This window comes from Pelobates fuscus, chromosome 1 (genome assembly GCF_036172605.1).
Source record: "Pelobates fuscus isolate aPelFus1 chromosome 1, aPelFus1.pri, whole genome shotgun sequence".
Classification (NCBI taxonomy): Eukaryota; Metazoa; Chordata; class Amphibia; order Anura; family Pelobatidae; genus Pelobates; species Pelobates fuscus.
In genome coordinates this window covers 62,604,020-62,625,207 of record NC_086317.1, presented here as the reverse complement: position 1 = coordinate 62,625,207, position 21,188 = coordinate 62,604,020, and the positions used below count along the sequence as shown (strand labels likewise).

General features: G+C 38.3%; 1 protein-coding gene across 2 annotated transcripts in view; it reads left to right on the top strand.

The window, feature by feature from the left end:
- Positions 1-20,044, top strand: part of CMSS1 (cms1 ribosomal small subunit homolog) — a 292,216-nt gene extending 272,172 nt beyond the window's left edge. Inside the window, exons 2-10 of one of the 2 annotated variants that reach the window (XM_063448931.1) lie at positions 3,867-3,961; positions 7,960-8,052; positions 10,672-10,801; positions 12,513-12,572; positions 16,168-16,270; positions 17,022-17,082; positions 17,345-17,432; positions 19,300-19,388; positions 19,889-20,044. In XM_063448931.1, the coding sequence (XP_063305001.1) occupies positions 3,867-3,961; positions 7,960-8,052; positions 10,672-10,801; positions 12,513-12,572; positions 16,168-16,270; positions 17,022-17,082; positions 17,345-17,432; positions 19,300-19,388; positions 19,889-19,972 (803 nt within the window). In that variant the 3' untranslated portion in view covers positions 19,973-20,044. Of the gene's footprint in view, positions 1-3,857; positions 3,962-7,959; positions 8,053-10,671; positions 10,802-12,512; positions 12,573-16,167; positions 16,271-17,021; positions 17,083-17,344; positions 17,433-19,299; positions 19,389-19,888 lie in introns of both variants that reach the window. The other variant, XM_063448922.1, reaches the window with a different exon arrangement.
- The last annotated feature ends 1,144 nt before the right edge of the window (positions 20,045-21,188 follow it).

Below are 21,188 nucleotides of genomic sequence, written 5' to 3'. Positions count from 1 at the left end.
TATATATATATATATATATATATATATATATATATATACACACACACACACAGTATCCTCCCTCGTCCGAGGTGAAGTTCATAAACTATATATCTATATACAGTTGGTAATGATCCAAAAAATAGAAAATAGGAAAAAGTAGAAAAAAATAGAAAAAAATGGAAAAAATCCAATCAAGAAAATAAGGAAAAAAGGGAAAAATAATAATAATAATATGTCAAATATAGTCCAGAATATAGTGCACTATATCATTCACTGTCTATGGGTGGATCTCACCAATGTAGGAATTTCTTTAGGTGTATATAGTAGGAGGATGCTGAAGTCTGTAGATAATAGTGTGGTGGAGGGGAATGGATACAGTTCCTGTTGAGTGAAGAAACGATCACCTCATCAACTCTCTATCAGTCTCGATCCGTTCAGTATAACAGTATAACAGTTCGCTGGGTAATCATAAAGTAGGTGCTCCGGTCAGTATGGCAGGTCGCTGGGCAATCCTTTAAGTGGGCTGCGCGCTCGGGACGTTCATGTCCCTTCGATGGCCCCTGTTTTATCCGTCCTGTCGAGATACAAGTTTGCATCTTGACAGGACGGAGTTTGCAAACTTGTATCTTGACAGGACGGAGAAAACAGGGGCCATCAAAGGGACATGAACGTCCCGAGCGACGTATCCCCGAACAAAGCCACCACTCAGCGATGCAGATGACTACAAGCAGAGAAGTCCCGAGACCCCGAGCAGCGGGGCGGGAGCGGATGGAAAATGTACAAAGCCACTTTGGGGGACAATCTCATACATGCAGCTGGCGTAGGCTAAGTAACTCTCTCGACATTTCAAGCTACCTGTCCTGCTCGCGTCGAGCTGTTTCATGATGGACAGCTAGCACTGTTAATTTTACCAGCGTTTTTCTGTTTTGGGTTTTGCCTAATGGGTACAACTAGCATACCTTCACGATTTATTTTATACCGGACTTAACTGGCGGAACGCCAAGAACAACCACCATACCATTAAGCTTAATTGATTTGCCTTGAAAGTTATTGCAAAGTTAAAATAACCACAAAAGTATATGATGCCATCAACCCACACTATAAACATGTCCATCCGTCACAGCTATTACCAACATGCCCCCCCCCCCTCTCTTTAATGCAGCGCTTGAAAAACCTGGTCTCACACCCACCCCCGAACACATTGTCTACACTAGGGCAGCATAGTCTTGAGCAATGACAACGACACACAGTGCCTAAGCCTGTTTACATAACTTATTCACTATTAACCTGCCTAGCATGTACTAATTACCATGAAATTCAACTCCCCCTGTTCACCTGCGAATATATCTTTATAGCCTGTATGTAAGGTTTCCCCCCACCATCATCATTAACCTGTATAGCATGTGTTCAACTTGTTTCAAAATGTTATTATATTTTTATTTATTTTTTAAAATTGCACTGAAATTCCGATGCTTACGCTAATCGAGAACCAGACATGTTGCAATTTTGTTGTCGCTAAAAAAAAAATGTGCCAGACAATCGATTACCACAACCTGTAATGCAAATGTATATTAACGTTCCCTGATGTCGCCGTTGTGGCACACCAAGGCTTATTAATACTTTTGTGCACACCCAAAATAAAGAATTAAAAAAGAAAAGAAAAAAAAATGCTTTGGGGTTGGTCTTGCTCTCTTTAACTATCATTTTTTCATTTTGAAGTTTAGCAAATCTAATTGCCTTTTTGCACGCATTATTTGCTTCCTTATATCTTTTATAAGATGCATCTGATTTGTCCAATTTAAATGCTTTAAATGCCATTTTCTTATTTTTAATCTCGTTTTACTTCTCTACTAAGCCACATTGGTTTTAATTTGTTTCTTTTATATTTATTTCCCAATGGTACATACTGAGAAATGTACCTTTCTAATATTTGTTGGAAGATGATCCATTTATCCTCAGTGTTCTTTTCACTAAAGAGTTTATGCCAGTCAATATATTGTAAAGCTTCCCTTAACTTATTGAAATTGGCCTTTTTAAAATTAATGTTTTAGTATACCCCATGTGATTTTGTTTTTTTGAGTTTATTTCAAAGGACACTATATTGTGATCACTATTTCCCAAGTGCTCACCTACTTGAATGTTGGTCAAAAGATCAACGTTGTTTGTTTAAAACCAGGTCCAGACAAGCGTCCATTCTAGTTGGTGCTTGTACAAGTTGTGACATGAAGGTGTCATTTAACAAGTTTAAAAACCTAATTCCCTTTGCTGAGCTACTAGTCCCTCTGTCCCAATTTATGTCCGGGTAAATAAAATCTCCAATAATTAATGTGTTACCCAGATTTGCAGCAATTTGCTCAAACAGCTGTTGAATTAGAGGGGCAAAGGTTTACAAATAATTTCAGGAAGTATTACTTTACTGAGAGGATAGTGGATGCATGGAATAGCCTTCCAGCTGAAGTGGTAGAGGTAAACAAAGTATGGGAGTTTAAGCATGCATGGGATAGGCATAAGGCTGTCCTAGACTTAAGATAAGGCCAGGGACTAATTAAAAGTATTTTGAAATATTGGGCAGACTAGATGGGCCAATGGTTCTTATCTGCCGTCACATTCTATGTTTCTAGAGATCCCCTCGAAATTCATCAGAAAATCAGCTCTGCTTAAGTGCCAGGGTAGGAGGCCTCTAATAGATCTGTGTCATGTCAGCCCTTGCACTACAAAGTAATAAGTGAAGGAAACATGAAATAAAAGTGAAACCTAATGTTGTAATTGCTTAGTAGATATCAAAATGGCTGATAGTAACGCTACATCATGCCTGAGGTAAAGTTCTGGACCCCGTCCTCCTCTCAGCCTATTCCCTGCAGGAGTCAAGCATAGTCATAGATATGGCAGTGTCTGTGGCAGGCTTCAGGAATAGGGATACCAGGTCACTTTGTGGTCATGGCTGAATCCCGGTAGGATCCCTGTAGCTGGATCCGCAGTCTACGGTGTGCAGCATACCTCAGCACTAAGCTGTATTACACTGCAGGACTCAGGAGTGTTGCACTTTGCTGTTCTCATGTGGATTACTCTTTCAGTAACGGTCATGTTTGGGATCTGCAGTCTGTAATTTGCAATTCCCTGCTTCTGCCATCTTGTGGTGTATTGGTCTCCTTCACCTCTGAACCTGGAATCTCGTGTTTTACGCTTCACAGGCGACCTCTTGGGTAAGTGGTCATTCTGCCCACGTCTTGCAGAAGAGTGCAGCCTTTGATCCAGCAGCTGCCAAAACATGGTGAAGATTTTGTCTAGCTTAGATGTAGGAGAGCACATGGCATTTTAGTAGGGGATCTGGGAGACTGTCAGCTTTTCCATAGCTTGGTGGTTTGTTGAGAGGACCCCTAAGGTGGGGACCGGGATGACCCCCGCCGCTTCAGAGGGGGGGGGAAACTAGGTTGGCTGGTGTGATTGCCCGACTATACTGGGTACAGGAGACCGGCCGTCCCCCCTTCACAATATCAGTCAGTAGACCGCTAACAGTGCTGAGCTGCATAAGGGCAAGAAGGGGTAGCTTGTTCCTCAGCTATTCCCCAGACAGGGATGCTCGATATAGCACTTATAGCTGCTAATATTGTTGATAATCTGGATTGGTTCAGGAGAGCTTCAACCCTGTGTTTCCTCTCTGCTTGGCAGCCAAGCCCCACCCCCACTAATTCTCTTTTAACAAGGTTAAAGGTTTCTTTTAAACTTAGTACACAGAATTCTCCCTAACTTGTATTGTACTAAATCACTTTTTAGAGCAGTTATTTAAAACCCACTATACAAAGTAAGGGCCCTGCTAACTATCCGAACTAGTAAACTGCAGTTCTTTATGTTTTTTTTTTATGTTTTTGCCGTAGAAGCCCTAGAAGCCAAGAAAAATGAAGAGATCGGTGATGGCAATAAAAAGAAAAGGAAAACGGTGACTGTAGAGACATTGCCTTCTAAAAAGAAGAAAAAACAGGTATCTCCGCTGATATTTTGATATTTTACAAAGTTCTTAATATGTCACAAATCAAGTAATCACTTTACTATGAGATTTTGATGGGGTACAAGGTAGCCTTTTTTGGCATAGTAGATTAATTACATTGCAGTAACTTATTCTTCATGTTTTTTATTGCAGATCGTACTTTACTTATGTCCTTGTCATGTCCTCATGTAACTCATGTCGTTACGGTTATAGTAGATGTGTGTGACTGCTGCTGAAATTCTATTCACATGATCTAATTATTGCAGTCACCTCCTAAAGCTGCAATCACCATTGCTATTTTAACCATCCTAACATAATGTTTTAATCCTATATCAATTCCTTGCACATTCATCCATTATAAGACCTCTGCTTACCTCTTTAACCCCTTAAGGACCAGACTTCTGGAATAAAAGGCAATCATGACATGTCACACATGTCATGTGTCCTTAAGGGGTTAAAGCATTAGGGATTGAGGTTAGCCAATATGAGAGCATTGAGATTTGGTTATGTCTGCATATAAACCTTTCCTCAAGAAGTACAATCTGGGGACTGGTCCACCCATCAGAGTTATTGGCTAAGAATAGAACACACCTTTGTAATTAGTGCATTATATTAAAAAGACAATAACTGCTTACTATGAAATAATAGAAGATGTTCCCTGACCCACCACCTTTAATTTTCCGTATATTCCTGGCATGAGGCGTCTGAGAATCTCTCAGCCTTGCTGACCTCCCTGCCTCTCGCAAGGTCACTGAGGAGGCATGGCTTATCAATGCTTTCCTATGGGGGCATCTGCGTAATATGGCAGAGTTTTATTCGGTCTCTGCAGCAGAAGCGCCTCTAGTGGCCACTAGAGGGGGGACTTAATCCCTCATTGAAAATATAGCAGTTTAAAAAAATAAAACATCAGTGTATTACATTACAGGATTAAAAGACCGATGAACCCAGACCACTTCATTGAGATAAAGTGGTCATGGTGACTACAGTGTCCCTTTAAAGGGTTACTTTGCCTACTGAATATAAATTCTTATATTAAAGTATATAGAGTTATTGGGTAAACTAATAATCCAGCCCTGTGAGTCTCCAAATTAGAATAAAGTAAATTTTGGTTTTATCGTTAGTCCACATAATTGCGTCTAATTTGCAAAGATGATGCATCTGTGTCTAAACCTCACTAGACCAATGGTTAACATGACTGTCTGTCTATACTTTTAATTCCTGAATGGTTTATTGATTAAACAACAAATAAAAAAAAAAAAAAAAGATTTGACAACAAAAAAAGTTGACGCGCTAAAACAAATGGAGAATTGTGTCTGTCTTTATCATGGCCTAATTTGTACAAAGTTAGTTCTGCTCCAAAACATATTGTCTTTAGCAAACTGCAGCTTATAATGCTTTTGCATTAGGCACACAATTTACGTGTAAGATATGACGTCCTTTAAGGGTGCGAATAAGTATCAACACATGTTAAGTCCACAGCATTTCACAGAGTTAAATAAAGAACCAATTTTCTATTTAGAACATAATGTGACTTTAAACGTTTTAAAGGCATGCAGTCTAAAAGTAAGATCGCTGGCTTTGTAAGTTCACAGGAAACACATATTTATGATAAAAACACACATGTGATTTTTTGCAGTTTTAATAGACAATGTGTTTGTCGATTTCTGCCAGGAATGTATTTTTTATAAGTGTTACATAAAGATGTAAATAGAGTTTATACTCTAATGCCGACAGGAGATTTTCCTTAAAGGCCCATTTGCATTCTTTAAATTGCCCAGTAAATGAAATCAAGATAGCACATATTTGAGAGAAACAGCCAACACTGTTGGGATTGTATCAGAAAAGAAAAGAATTCAGGGGGCAGATATTTTTTTTTCTTTATGTAAAACAAGAAGCAGGGGATCTCAGTTGTTCAGTTAATTCCAAGACTTTTTTTGTTTGTTTGTTTAATCTCACAAATTTTCCATTACCTAATTTTATAAGAAATAAATGTCTTACATCAGTAATCTTAAGAAGTGAGGCTTGATCTGCATCGTAGGAATGTAAGTGTTGATGAAATTGTACTCCGATTGTCCCCCCTTACAGCGTTCTAGAATATTTACCTACTAGGGAACATGCCGCAGAAAATGGCTGGAAATATCTATATTTGATGTATATATGGAATGACTATTTTTGACAGTAAATAGAAGTTGGTTCAGTGTGTTTTCTATTATTCTACATTTTATTAAATTGCCAGATGTGATAGAAGATTTGTCACATAGACAATACAAATAACAATCTTTAATGTAAATTCATGTAATTAACATTACTGTAATGGATATGGCCATTGCGTTGGTTAGAATGTTTGTAAAAGGAACACTCCACTGACAATTCTTTAACAATTCAGTAGATATATCTCCAAGAAAATACTTGTTGTGTTTTTTTCCCTGCGTGTATTCTTTGGGGGTATATGAAAAACAGCTTGCAAAAGCTGCAGACCTACTATCTGCAGCATTGGCATTCCCGCCCCTTTTCCCCAGCGCAAGCTTTCATTCTGTGCTGGGTAATACTCCAATCAGAGGCTTCTCTTTGAGAAGTCTACGTGCTGCAGCCACAAGCATGCACGCAACTGCAGGGGGAAGATTCTGTAGCACAGCTCTGTGGAGCTAACAGAAGTGGAAGAATACCTCCGTGGCTGTATTATGAATGGGGAAGATTCTGTAGCACAGCTCTGTGGAGCTAACAGAAGTGGAGAATACCTCCGTGGCTGTATTATGAAGGGGGAAGATTCTGTAGCACAGCTCTGTGGAGCTAACAGAAGTGGAGAATACCTCCGTGGCTGTATTATGAAGGGGGAAGATTCTGTAGCAGAGCTCTGTGGAGCTAACAGAAGCGGAAGAATACCTCCGTGGCTGTATTATGAAGGGGGGAGATTCTGTAGCACAGCTCTGTGGAGCTAACAGAAGCGGAAGAATACCTCCGTGGCTGCATTATGAAGGGGGAAGATTCTGTAGCACAGCTCTGTGGAGCTAACAGAAGTGGAAGAATACCTCCGTGGCTGCATTATGAAGGGGGAAGATTCTGTAGCACAGCTCTGTGGAGCTAACAGAAGTGGAAGAATACCTCCGTGGCTGCATTATGAAGGGGGAAGATTCTGTAGCACAGCTCTGTGGAGCTAACAGAAGCGGAAGAATACCTCCGTGGCTGTATTATGAAGGGGGGAGATTCTGTAGCACAGCTCTGTGGAGCTAACAGAAGCGGAAGAATACCTCCGTGGCTGTATTATAAGGGGGAAGATTCTGTAGCAGAGCTCTGTGGAGCTAACAGAAGCGGAAGAATACCTCCGTGGCTGCATTATGAAGGGGGAAGATTCTGTAGCACAGCTCTGTGGAGCTAACAGAAGTGGAAGAATACCTCCGTGGCTGTATTATGAATGGGGAAGATTCTGTAGCAGAGCTCTGTGGAGCTAACAGAAGCGGAAGAATACCTCCGTGGCTGTATTATAAGGGGGAAGATTCTGTAGCACAGCTCTGTGGAGCTAACAGAAGCGGAAGAATACCTCCGTGGCTGTATTATTGGCAGCCAAAGAGGTGTTTCTGCCGTAATTATAAAAGTGCTGATTTCTATTGATATCGGCACTTTTATAAACTGTCAAGAAAATGAAAGACTCCAGACATATAATGTACTTCGGCAGGACTGGAGTGTTCAGAGTGTGTGTGGGGATTAATCAGCTCAACTGTGCAAATAACAGATTCTCATTGGTTGCAGGCAATGCCTTTTGCACAGGTTGTTGATGCAATTCCAAGATGGCCACATCCACTCAGGTTTTTTTATTAAATGTTCATACATTTCTGTTAGGAAAAGTGTTTAAGCTAAGATTTATTTATTTTTTCCCCAAAATGGTTTCAAGTGATAGAGCTATTCTTTTGAGTTACATTTGTAAGAGATGTTTGTGCAGTTGAGAGAAACATTCTGTGATTGGATTGTGATTCATAATCTAATTATTTTAACAGGGTAAAGAGTGCATCTTAAAGGAGCCAACAACTGATGGGAAAGACTTGGGAAAGAAAGAAGGTACTCCGGCAAAAAGCAGAAGGAGAAAGAAGGTAACTAGAAGGAGTATTTGTCCAACTAGGTTCATAAATATTTGGACATTGATAAAGTTCTAGGGATTTTAGCGGTTTAGTAAACCAGTTTGGAATTTGCGTTATTTGATGAGGTTGAATTTGCAGTGCAGAGCGTCAGCTTTGAAGGAACTGCAAGCATGGTAACATTACAGCTTTCCAAGAAATCTAGAGAGGATTCAGGGATCTGTGTCCAGCAGTGCCCAGTTAAGAAACTGGGGTGTGCCTAGCACCATGACCACTGCAGAGCACTGTAGTAGTTATGGTGCTTAAAGTGTTCCTTTAAAACAGCTGACGTAAAGCCCTGGCAAAGCATCACTAGGATGGAAACCCAGAATGTGGTCATGTCTACGCGTTCCAAGATCACACATTCAATCACTGCAAAGGATTTTTAATTATTAATCATGATCATGTTGTTTAGCATTATGTTATTTTGTCCAGTTACTTTTGTGCCGCTGAAAATTGGGGATCTTTATATGAAAACCGTTGTAATTCTTAAGTGTCCATATACATTTTTTTTGTTATAGCTGTCAGTCTGAACTTCAATTGTAATTGCTTAATGTCAAATAGTTTTGGTGTCCAAAGTCAAAATTATGAAAATGATGTCACTGTCCAAGTACTTATTACCTAACAGTATACAGTATGTGTGTAAGAGAGCACTCACTGGTCTTTAAAAACCTTCATAAAATATATTGATTAATAGTTACGATTACTACTTTAAAATTAAATCTTACAATAATGCAACTAACATCCAGTTCTTAAAAGAGGGAGGTTCTTGCATTTTTTTATTCACCTTTACATCTCCTGCATTCTTTCTAACCTTCAGATTTTCCTTCTAAATTTATCTTGATCATCTAGATGTCGTTGATAAAAATTTGATATGTTAAAAGTTCTTTTAATTACAAAAAAAGGAAATTCTCTTGTACCATAAAAAAAACTTGATTTAACCCCTTTAAGGACACATGACATGTGTGACATGTCATGATTCCCTTTTATTCCAGAAGTTTGGTCCTTAAGGGGTTAAACTTTCAATGCTGAGCTGGCCCAGTTTATAGTTTTTGGATTTTTTTTTTTTTTTTTTTTGATGGGGTGGGGGGTTGTTTTTTTATATTTCCGGGCAGTATTTTTATTTAAATCGTGGAGAGTGTCAAAACAAGAATTTAGTGGAAAAAAAACTTGTAAGGCATTTTATTATATTCCCTTCTCCCCCGTCAGTTTGCATAAAACTTTAGTTAGTAAAATTCTTGAAGCTTGTTTCTCCGGGTTCCAAAACATCGTACAAGATTGGTTTGTGTGGCCTTGTCTTGGAGCATAAACAATGCGTGTATGGTGTCTAAACAGATTTTATACTCTTACATCTAATCTGTGCAGGAGCCAGACAGCATTTCTTGAGCAGTCAGAACTCATTCTGACAGCCACCAAGTGCCTGGGAGATGGTCTGATACATTCCTCTAACAAAACAAGCTGTGCCCGTCTCTGCTTTCCAGTCTCTGTACTTCGCATCCCACTTGCATACTGCATATAGCCTCTCAGATACAGGGAGCCCATTTTATATAAATTACAATTGATGGGACTTGATATACACGTACTGTATTGTACATAGTAATGTTTAAGGAGTTTTGGCATGTAGGTCAATTTAACCTGTCTGATTGCTAGGACTTGCATTATTTAAAACATCATTAAAGGAAATTTAACGTTTAGATAGTTTGGCAGGAAGACTCTGCTTACTTTTAGATAATATGAGCCGTGAATGCTTCGCAGGTTGCCGTCCAAACATTCTTCTGTAAATCAGGATGCAGAGAAGTAAATTCAAGTTCTGGGCAAATTCCAGAGAAGTAAAAGTCCAGATGTGATCAAACTAGATTCATCTCCTTAACCCCTTAAGGACACATGACATGTATGACATGTCATGATTCACTTTTATTCCAGAAGTTTGGTCCTTAAGGGGTTAAAGGGTTTCTGCACCCCCAATGACCACTTCAGCTTTTAGAAATGGTCATGGAGGAAGGGATCTCTATGAAACATTGTACACAGAGCAATATTAGCATACCTATTCCGGACTGCCTAATGTCAATGTTGCACAAAAATAACATCTGTCGTCTGCGCCTTTTGTCTTATGTGTTTTTCCTATGCTTGACAAAAGGCGGGACTATTGGAAAAAGGGCTTTTTCTACGGAGGATTCTGTGGCCGTGCTGGTTCCTCCATAGACATCAGTGTTGAATTCTCGCTTATGTCTGCGAGTACAGGTCTGATGTCCACTCCTGGTAGATGAAGCTCCAGGAACTGGATGGACTGCGAGGGACAGGTTCAGGTAAGTAAAAACTACTTTTTCGCCCATGACCACTGGAAAACAAGCTGAGCATTCACCATCTGGGGTCTTCGAAAAATAGGAGGGGGGGGGGGGACAGAAAATACCTCAATACAATTAGATTAAATCCGTTTATAATACAATGTTGCCATCAAAATTTAGACTTGTTACCAAGTTAAACCTCTAACTTCAGTATATGCGTTCCCTTACATGAGTTAAATGACCACTGCATTCCTGAACTACATAATGTGACAGAGCTGGTATAACTGAAACGTTAACACTGTTGTTTTAGAAGACAATCACTGATGTTCTTGCAACATCTGCTCCAAAAGCCGGGACACCAGAAGATCTTCAGAACCTTCTGCTACAACATTTTAGCAAAACGCGGTCAGTGATTGAACTGGAGGAACTTAAATTAGCAGGTACGGAGGTCACGTGTACTTAGTTAACGGAATTCTACCAGTGGAATGTTAACACATCAATGAGCAGAAATATTTCCATAAGCTCATATTGCACATTGGGTTGGATTCAAGTTGGAATATGATCCTCTCGAAATTTTAGCAACTCATCAGTAATTCGTTTCTTTGGTTTCACAATATTTCTTTGTAAACATATCAAACCACAGAAAATGTAGAAAAAATGTCATTAAAAAGAAAAATCTGCAATAATAGAGACCGCACTGTTGTGTGGTTGAGCTATAAGTATGGCCTTCCTAGCTCTATTCTTTCAAACTCATAAAGTCTGTTGGTTTAAACTTTGCTTGAACTGTACAGAGCAAAATCTTACCATTTATCTTTGGTTATGCATATGTTTGTATTCTGTCTGTCTGTTTTATCTTTCCAATCTGTCCATCTGACTTTTTATCTTACCCTCACTGTATCTGTTTATATATCTGTCTGAAGTTTGTATATCTATACATATGTATGTTATTTATAGTTTTTCTGTGAACACAGACAAAATTAATTTTTATTTTATTTTTTTAAATGCAAGGGCAATTATTCTCCTCTGTACATTTATTTTTAGTCTGATGCTATAGGGGGTCCATGATGTGTTCATAGTATAGTGCTCTTGCCCTAGTAATATGACCTAGTTTACTTGTACATGTCTTAGTGTTGGACATGTAAGAAAGCTAAGGGCTCTAGATGTCCGTCTCCGTCAATTCGTATCTGCGTAGATTTCAATTAGCTGCGGGGTACATCCCCTATTCTTTCTAAAGCGGTGCAAAAACTGGTCACGTGTCGTCTCTCAGCAATCTATATGTTTGCTAGTGAGATCTTCCTGATATATTTTGCCTTATGTTTTTTTGTTTTATTTTTTTTGTTTAATTAAAGGGTGCTTTGCTTTAAAATACTAGTTGGTTTATTTTAAAATACTCGTCCTAGATTTTGTAGACCGTATAATATCTCATGTAACGTAATCAAATTGAGAATTGAAGAAAATCTCCAGGCTCAGTAACTGAACTAGTGATGATAATCGAGAAAGATGCTCTTTTCTCCCAATTATTTTGAGTCCGTTTTAGGAAATTGCTTATAATAAATACACTACTTAAAGCAGGAATTCTGCAAAGAAAACAATATTTTTTACATTTATTTATAACCTTGAGCAAGGATCCTATATCTTTGTAGACCGCAATAGTATAAATCACCCGCTGAGATTATAACTAATACGGAGATTACACTCTGCCTTAGCCATGCCAATCCATACCAAGAGGCGCCTCCATTTTGTTCTCCTCTGCCTATGATATGTCAAGGTTGCCCAAAGGTAGATCCCTAGATGTTTTAAAACTACATCATCCATGATGCTTTGCTATATTAAAGGCATGCAAAGCATCATGGAAGCTGTAGTTTTACAACATCTGGGGATCTACCTTCTACCTTTTGGGCACCTGATGTATGCGGTTTGCCTTCTTGTGGGAATAAGTAATTGTAGAAGCAGATTAAATGGAATTTTATTTTAGTGAAAATCTGTTTTAAAGCAAATATATGTCACCCATTGTAGGACGATCCTACTAATATAATATAGATGTAGACATTTATATTTTAGGTCCACATTCTTTTTTAATGTATTTATTTAACATGATGAATTCTAAAGCTTAAAATCTAATTAGTTATTGATTTGATTTATTTTTTTCAGATACCTGTTTTGTTAAACCCAATGACTTAACCCATACTCTTTCTTCTTACCTCAATCAAAGTAAGTATACTATGAATTTTTACAGATGCAAACACTTCAAATGAAATATAGAATGGCCTTTGATGACTTATATGAATTGTTTTAGGAAAATCCTTAAAATCAGGACTGTTCTCACTGATGATCCGTAATATAGTATTATGACAATATGATAATACAATATCCAAAGTCCTTTGCCAGTCATTATGCAGAACAGCAGTTTTACTACCTCTTTATGTATGCATCTATCTCTAAAACTCCTATTAGTCTTTTATATTTTTCTAATGTTACCTCTAATTATTAATGTTTTCAATCCAAATATTGTCCTTACTGGGTTTTGCTTTTCATTACATCCAATTCTTTCTCAACTTCAACACACCTCTTCTCTATTTGTGCCTTAAAGGAACCTGTATTCCTATCGCGTTAAGTGTCCCTGTGCTTGATTAAATACAGGCGTACCCCCGGTTTGCCATTAAAATTAAAGGACCACTATAGTGCCAGGAAAACAAACTCGTTTTCCTGGCACTATAGGGTATTTGGGTCCCCCCCCACCGGGCTCAGGAGGGGTTAAACACTTACCATTCTCCCTCGGCGATAGGGACATTTCCTCCCTCTTCGGACGTCAGTGTTGAATGCGCATGCGCGGCAAGAGCCGCGCACGCTTTCATACCGCCCATAGGAAAGCATTTCTCAGTGCTTTGCTATGGACGGCAGCATCTTCTCACTGTGATTTTCACAGTGAGAAGCGCGGAAGCGCCTCTAGCGGCTGTCAATGAGACAGCCACTAGAGGCTGGATTAACCCTAATGTGAACAAACTGCTATGTTTTCAGCTGCAGGGTTAACCCTAGATTGACCTGGTACCCAGACCACTTCATTGAGCTGAAGTGGTCTGGGTGCCTATAGTGGTCCTTTAACCCCTTAAATCCGGAGGACGTACTATTACGCCCTGCAGGAACCGGCTCTAAACGCCGGCGGGCGTAATAGTACGTCCTCGCCATAATGGCCGCCCACGTGGCCGGCGCTAATCGCCCGCTGCAGATCGCGGTCGGGGGGGATGCCTGGCCCCCCAGGCAACCCCCCCTGTGGCCGGTGACCGCGATCTGCAGTCTCTGATCGCAGTGACAGGCTGTCACTGCGACCAGTATTAAGCATGTGTCAGCCGATTTCAAATCGGCTGACACATGCGGCCGGCGGCTTTCCCCTTCTGCAGATCGCGGTCGGGGGACTTACCTGGCCCCCCAGGCAGTCCCCCTGGGGTCAGTGACCGCGATCTGCTAGGTCTGAGATCGCAGTGACAGGCTGTCACTGCGATCTCAGAGCGCTCTGATCGCAGTGACAGCCTGTCACTGCGATCAGTGTTACATGTGTCAGCCTATTGGCTGACACATGTAACTGGCACAGTGATCCCCCTGCAGATTGGAAGGGGGGAGTGCTTGTACCACCCAGGCACTCCCCCCTGTGGTCAATTACCCAATCTGCAGGAGGTGATCACAGTGACAGACAGTCACTGTGATCACTGATCCTGTGTGTCAGCCAGTGATGTGACATCACTGGCTGACACTGTCTCTGCCCCCTGTCCTGTAAAAAAAATAAAATATTAGTTAAAAAAAGAAATAAAAAAAATGACAGTTACAAATAAAATATACTTAGATCATATATATTATATATATATGATCTAAGTATATATATATATATATACACATACACACACATTTACACATACACGACGTGTATTTAAATATTAATATATATATATATATATATATATATATATTAATATCAAATTACACGTAGACTGATACTGATTAAATATATATATAATTATTGTTATATATATATTTATAAATAATATAAAAAAAATAAATATGTAAATACGTAATAAAATAAAATAAAATAAATAATTAAAAATAAAATATTAAAAAATATATAGATGTGTTTTATTTCGTTCTAACTGTATTGTGATATTAATATATATATATTTATATCAAAATACACGTAGAACGAAATAATATATATATCTATATACATAAATATATACGTATATATCACTATATATATACCTATATATAAATAAAAATATTAAAAAAAAAATATATATATATATACGTATATATACACATATGTATATATATACATATATTAATTCTACACATATATTTATGTAATAATTTTACATAATTAGGTATCCTAATTAATTACAATTAGCGGGACCTGCCTGACCACCCATGCCGAAAGTATAGGGAATTTAATTTGCTAGCACTATATTTAACCCTATAACTTTCCAAGACACCATAAAACCTGTACATGGGGGGTACTGTTTTACTCGGGAGACTTCGCTGAACACAAATATTAGTGTTTCAAAACAGTAAAATGTATTACAACCATGATATCGCCAGTAAAAGTGACGTTTTTTGCATTTTTCACGCACAAACAGCACTTACAGGGACGATATTATTGCTGCAATACTTTTTACTGTTTTGAAACACAAATATTTGTGTTCAGCGAAGTCTCCTGAGTACAACAGTACCCCTCATGTACAGGTTTTATGGTGTTTTCAAAAATTACAGCGTCAAATATAATGCTTGTGTTTAATTTTTTTCACATTAAAATTCGCCAGATTGCTTACGTTGCCTTTATGACCCTATGGTAGCCCAAGAATGAAAATTACCCCTATGATGGCATACCATTTGCAATAGTAGACAACCAAAGGTATTGCAAATGGGGTATGTCCAGTCTTTTTTAGTAGCCACTTAGTCACAAACACTGGCCAAAATTGGCGTTTTTTGCATTTTTCACACACAAACAAATACGAACGCTAACTTTGGCCAGTGTTTGTGACCAAATGGCTACTAAAAAAGACTGGACATCGCTTATTTGCAATACCTTGGGTCGTCTACTATTGCAAATGGTATGCCATTATGGGTGTAAATTTATTTCCTGGGCTACTATACAGTCTCAAAGGCAACGTAACCAATCTGGCGAATTTCAAATTCAAATGTAACACGCTATATTTGACCCTGTAACTTCCCAAAACACCATAAAACCTGTACATAGGGGGTACTGTTTTACACGTGAGACTTTGCTGAATACAAATATGTGTATTTTATTGCAGTAAAAGCAAACAGTATTATGACATTAACAGTTAAAATGTCATGTAGAACGAAAAAAATCAAAAAAAATCTTATTTTCTCCCATTTTTTTCATATTAAATTATGTTTCATAGCTAAATATTTGATATTAAATGAAAGCCCTGTTTCCCCTGAATAAAATGATATATAATAAGGGGGGGTGCATTTAATATGAAAGAGGTGAATTACGGTTGGACAGACATATAGCGCAAATGCCAGGTTTTGTTTACGTTTTGTTTCGTTCACAACTTGTACATTTGGCTGCGGTGTTAAGGGGTTAATCAAATATATGTTTTGCTTATGTTTTACTCTCCTCCTCCTCCTGTGACATCATAGAGGAGATATGTCCTTCTCTGACATGTCCAATCAAATGGTCCTCATAGGAAAACATCAATCAGAGGATGTTATTGTGAATCCTGTCATACTTTTGTAAATTATATTATAGTATGAAATATGTTAAAAAAAATAAAACCTATTTTTCCAATTTCAGGCTGCCCAAAATGGGCAAAATTATCAAAAAAACATACGGAGAAGAAATCCATCCTGCTCCTGGTTGTGTGCAGTTCAGCCCATCGCACTCTGGAACTCATTAAGTAAGTTTATTCTGTAACTTATATATACGTTTTAAGACCCCGATCCCTAATATGAGAAAACTTTGGTAGACAACCACTAGAGGTGGAGGTAATCCACAAAGCTAATTATTGCAGTTTCTTAAAAACTGCAATAATGACCTCTGCAGGGTTAAGTGACCTGGGTACACTGCACCCAAACCACTTCAATGAGCAAGGTGGTCTGGGTGCCTATAGCGCCCCTTTAAGTTTAATATTCTCTTTGAAGTAATTTTAAATTCCTGGCAACTCTCATTTTAATAAATATCCCTGTTAATAATGTGTGTCTGTTTTGGGGGTGAGTTTAACTTCAAATTGCAGAAGGATTGCTTTGCTGGATTCAGGGACATGTATGTTTCATAATTGCCTAAATTTCTACTTTGAGATGTATTCACTAAACACAGAATTGTAGTGATTTGAAAACTGAATTGCTAAATTTATGCTTAATTAGCCAAACTGTGACAATGGTTGAGTTGAATATTGTTTTCCCACGTTTTCTATTTTTACCTACACTTTGCAATTCAGTCTTCAATTTACTACAATTCAGCATTAAATGAATAGCTGGAATATGAAATGTCCACATTGCCCCAAATTGGGTAAGCTCAATTTAGGTTCATCAATAATCACCAACGGCTTTTAGACCATGGCAAATAACCCATTTTACAGGTTTTTGGTTTTTTTCTTGCTTAGGTAGTCTGGCTGTTTTTTTTATTAATGCCTGTGTCTTCTCCATTAGACTAATAAATGCTTTCAGAGGTGGCACAAAAGTTCTGAAACTGTTTGCAAAGCACATTAAGGTATGTGCAATGAAGAACAAAATAGAACAATACTTTATTATAACGATGGAGTGTTTCACTAAAGCTGTACATTTGTGTAGATTTGACACGTATACGGCAAACATATCGCCTAAATAAAAAAATCAACATTGTGATTTTTAAAACTCTGATATTTTTGCACAAAAGTTTCAAATCTCTTCTTCAGAATCTGAATCAGTTTATTGAATAAACCCATAGATATAAAGTGAACCTGTGTGTTTAACCGTGCCTCACTGTCCTACAGATACAAGATCACATAAAACAGTTGGAAAAAAATGTCATCCACATAGGCGTGGGGACTCCGGGAAGGATCAAAGCCCTGATTGAACAAGGTATGTGCATCTCCTTAACCCATTAAGGACCACTTACATTCTTTGCTGTCATCACAATCTACTCCTTAAAGACCTTATGTCATCATGGATCTTTCTGCTTATTGAGCACCCACAACTCTAAATAATCTTGCTCTCTTTAACCCCTTAAGGACACATGACATGTGTGACATGTCATGATTCCCTTTTATTCCAGAAGTTTGGTCCTTAAGGGGTTAAATGAGTAGGAAGTTCAATTTTAAAATGGGATCCTTGAGGACTAGATGGTCGTGATGACACAGGCCAGTATTGGTCAGTAAGGGGTTAATAAAGGTCCTGTTTTGTTTTCTGCTCTAGCACACATTGTTTTAATTCTTTCACTTGTTCGGTCTGTTTATTAAGTGCTTTAGGCTATAGTGGGATTTAAAGCGGCACTGTCATGCCGAACTTGCCTTTCCCCAATCGATTCCTCTTCTCTCCCTCTGTCAGGATCTGTTATTCATTTCTTCATGTCTACTCTAGTTTTCTTTAAAACATAAGACAAAGTAGGGACTATTTGTCTTACGGAGGTTTCCTACATCTGACCCTCTCTGACCAGTGGAGGAGCAAAGTGTGTTCCGTTTCCTGTGGTCAGAGAAATTTTCCCACAATTCTTACCTTTCCTCCGTGATCTTGCGATGCTTCCTGTCAGTATTCCCGACCGTCCTGTCACTTAGACAGAACGCCGGCGAAACTACCAAATTTCATCCTTCCAGAATGAGAACAGTTTCTCCATTCATGTTAGGACGCAATTCAGGACTTTGTTCGGATCGGAATTCCATTTGAATGAATGAAATTGCAATCCGATTTATGCTGCGGCTGCATCTTGCAGCTGCTTAGTAAATAACTCCCTAATTCCCACGGTATCAGGGAGCTATCTACCAAAAGGCTGAAAGACTTAAATTGGTCTTTCAGCCACATTTACTAATACTAAGTAAAGATTACTTAGTATTAGTAAACTATGCCCCTACTCGTGATATCGCAAGTGGGGGCTATGAAATTGAATTGGGATATGAAACTGAAGGGGGGACCTAGCGTGTGTCCCCTGTTCCCCACCCATGAGTGGCAGGTGGGGCCCCTAAATGAAAATGGGGTAGGTTACCCCCCCAACCCAAAAAAAAATTCCTACCTGCTCCCCTCACCCTAAAAATAGTAAGGGGGGTACAATAAAACTAAATACCTGTAAATAAAACAAACTTACCATTTGATGTCTTCTTTTTTCGAAAAGCTTTCTTTTTTCAGCCCCCAAAAAGGGCCAAATAAAAATCAATTTTTCCAAGAGGTCTTCGTTCATTCATTTGAAATTTCAATTAATTTATTTGTCTTTCTGACGAATTAATGAATAGATGAAATTCCCGTTCGAAAGCCCAAGTGTTTAACTGGGCATGTTTGGGAATTTCACAGCGCTATCTAGTGTAGGCAGATGATGTGTCCCACAGGGAGTGGGCAGAAAATAAAGATTAGAAAATAGGTAAGATGGGCATTTGGGGGTAACTATGGGGACAATTAGATGTAGTGGAGTCGGGAGGGGGGTTAAAAAAAAAAAAAACGGGATTTGGCCATGACAGTGCCACTTTAAGGATGCAGTTAAAATTATGTATATTCTGCAGTATCTATTATAATTAATATAAAAATAAAGTAATATCTAATCTTAGAAGCAAATAAGTCACAATGTGTTAGCTTACCTAAAGTAAATGTTCATTAAATGCCTTGAGGTTTTCTTTTATGTTTCTGCACCAGCTGTTAAAATCGGATTTACTGCAGTAGCCACCATAGCCCCAAGCAAATGCCCATACAATTCCTTTATATAAATTACACACACTTCTTTTTATTTTTTTAAATCTTTTACTAGACGGGCTAAGCTTGGAGTGCCTGAAATACCTGGTGCTGGACTGGAACTGGAGGGATCAGAAGTTAAGGAGAATGGTGGATATTCCAGAGGTAAGGGCTGGTGTTGGCTTGTTTATTGTAGTGTCTTAAAGGAACCCACCTGGAACAATTTTGCAATCCAAATATTGACGTAATTTTTTTACATAAATAATATTAAATATGTAAACCGATATATATTAGGTGCATATTAATAGTTTAGTACCGGTTATAAAATGTTCTCCGTCACCCCAGAACAGGGCAGTATTTGGGGTGGGTAAGCATACCATACTCTGCAGCACGATGTGATACCCACAAGGTCCTGCAGCTTGTAAGAAATTCCACACGTCCAATTTGGGGCAAGAGGAGAGCATTGATCTGAGACACCCTGAGATTTAATTGCTTATAGCCATATAAAAAAGATGTATAATATGGGTTTCACAGTAAGTTTGAGGATACGCGTTTCCTAGTTAGATGGTCTGCAGATTAGTTTTTTTTTCCAATCAATAACATTAAAAGGCACGATCTTTATATGTTTCATACAAAACCTCTCCTTTCTCCGTGTTTCATCTCAGGTGAAGAAGGAAGTGCTGGAACTCCTGGAAAGTGGACTTTTATCGTCGTGCAGAGCTGGCAGTGTGAAGCTTGGTCTATTTTAAACAACATTCAGTTACATTGTGTTTTATCTGCATGTTCATAGTGATGTTTTAAATAAATTTCTTCTGTGTTCACTTGCGGTTACATTTTTTTCACCTGTTTGAAAGCATCAGGTTTTTTTTAAATAAAATGTGAGTCATATATTTGACTCTATGTGTGACCTAGTGCAAATGTATTTGCATGTTGTGTGTGTTCTGTAAAGAATTATTTAGTTTTTATTGATTGTCTTGTAATCGTACAATGTACATTAAATGGCAGGGCTTTCATCAGATCATTTGGGGCACATAAGACAACACTAAAATATAGTGTAAAAGAAAGAACTAACAGGGTTATTTAGCAATGGGAGAGTTGTTGGTAATTCATAGTGAATGCAAAATGAATTTCAAATTTAAATTCAAAATAGCTGATTTTTTTTTAAATATGCTTCCATTTCAGCTAATTTGGTCTAAATTTTTAAATTGACTTTGAAATAAATTTGCATTCCCAACCATTCTCATTTAAAGGACCACTATAGGCACCCAGACCACTTCAGCTCAATGAAGTGGTCTGGGTGCCAGGTCCCCTTTAAATGATTAGCCCTGTTTGACGATATACAGCCCGTTTAGTGCACACACAACATAAGGTAGATATCCTAAACCAGAAAAGGGCAGTCATTGGATAAGGGGCTTTGTCCGTTGCTGATCTGAAATGTGGTCCAGAAGGATACATTTTTGTATCCACTTAACGGGACAGCATAGGGTTACAGTACCTCAAAAGTGCCTGGGTGCTTGGACAGACCCCTTACCTAACTTAAACAGAACTACAGTGTAAACGCTGGAAACATTGTGGTGTTTGACACTGCTTAATTTGGCCTTTACGGCTGCTTACAGCAAATTTTCTGTACACATAAAAAGTCTGAATTAAAATCATATTTTGCTTTAAATGTTTCTGTAAAAAACTATTCTTATTAACTTGTGAATTATTGAAAGCATTCTGTCTCCATCCAGCATCTTGTTAATGGCATGGGGTTGGTAAACCACCATGAAAAGAAAACTGGTCTATACAATACAGTACATTTTTTCACATTCTAACCTTTTTCAGGACAACGTTGTCCAACAACGTTATCCAACGTATGTAGAAAAGCTCTTCTTTACAAAATGTGGAAATAAATCTTCTGTAATGTCCATTAGTACAGAGCTGTGGACAGTTAATGTCGACACAGTACCCCAACACTTCCCA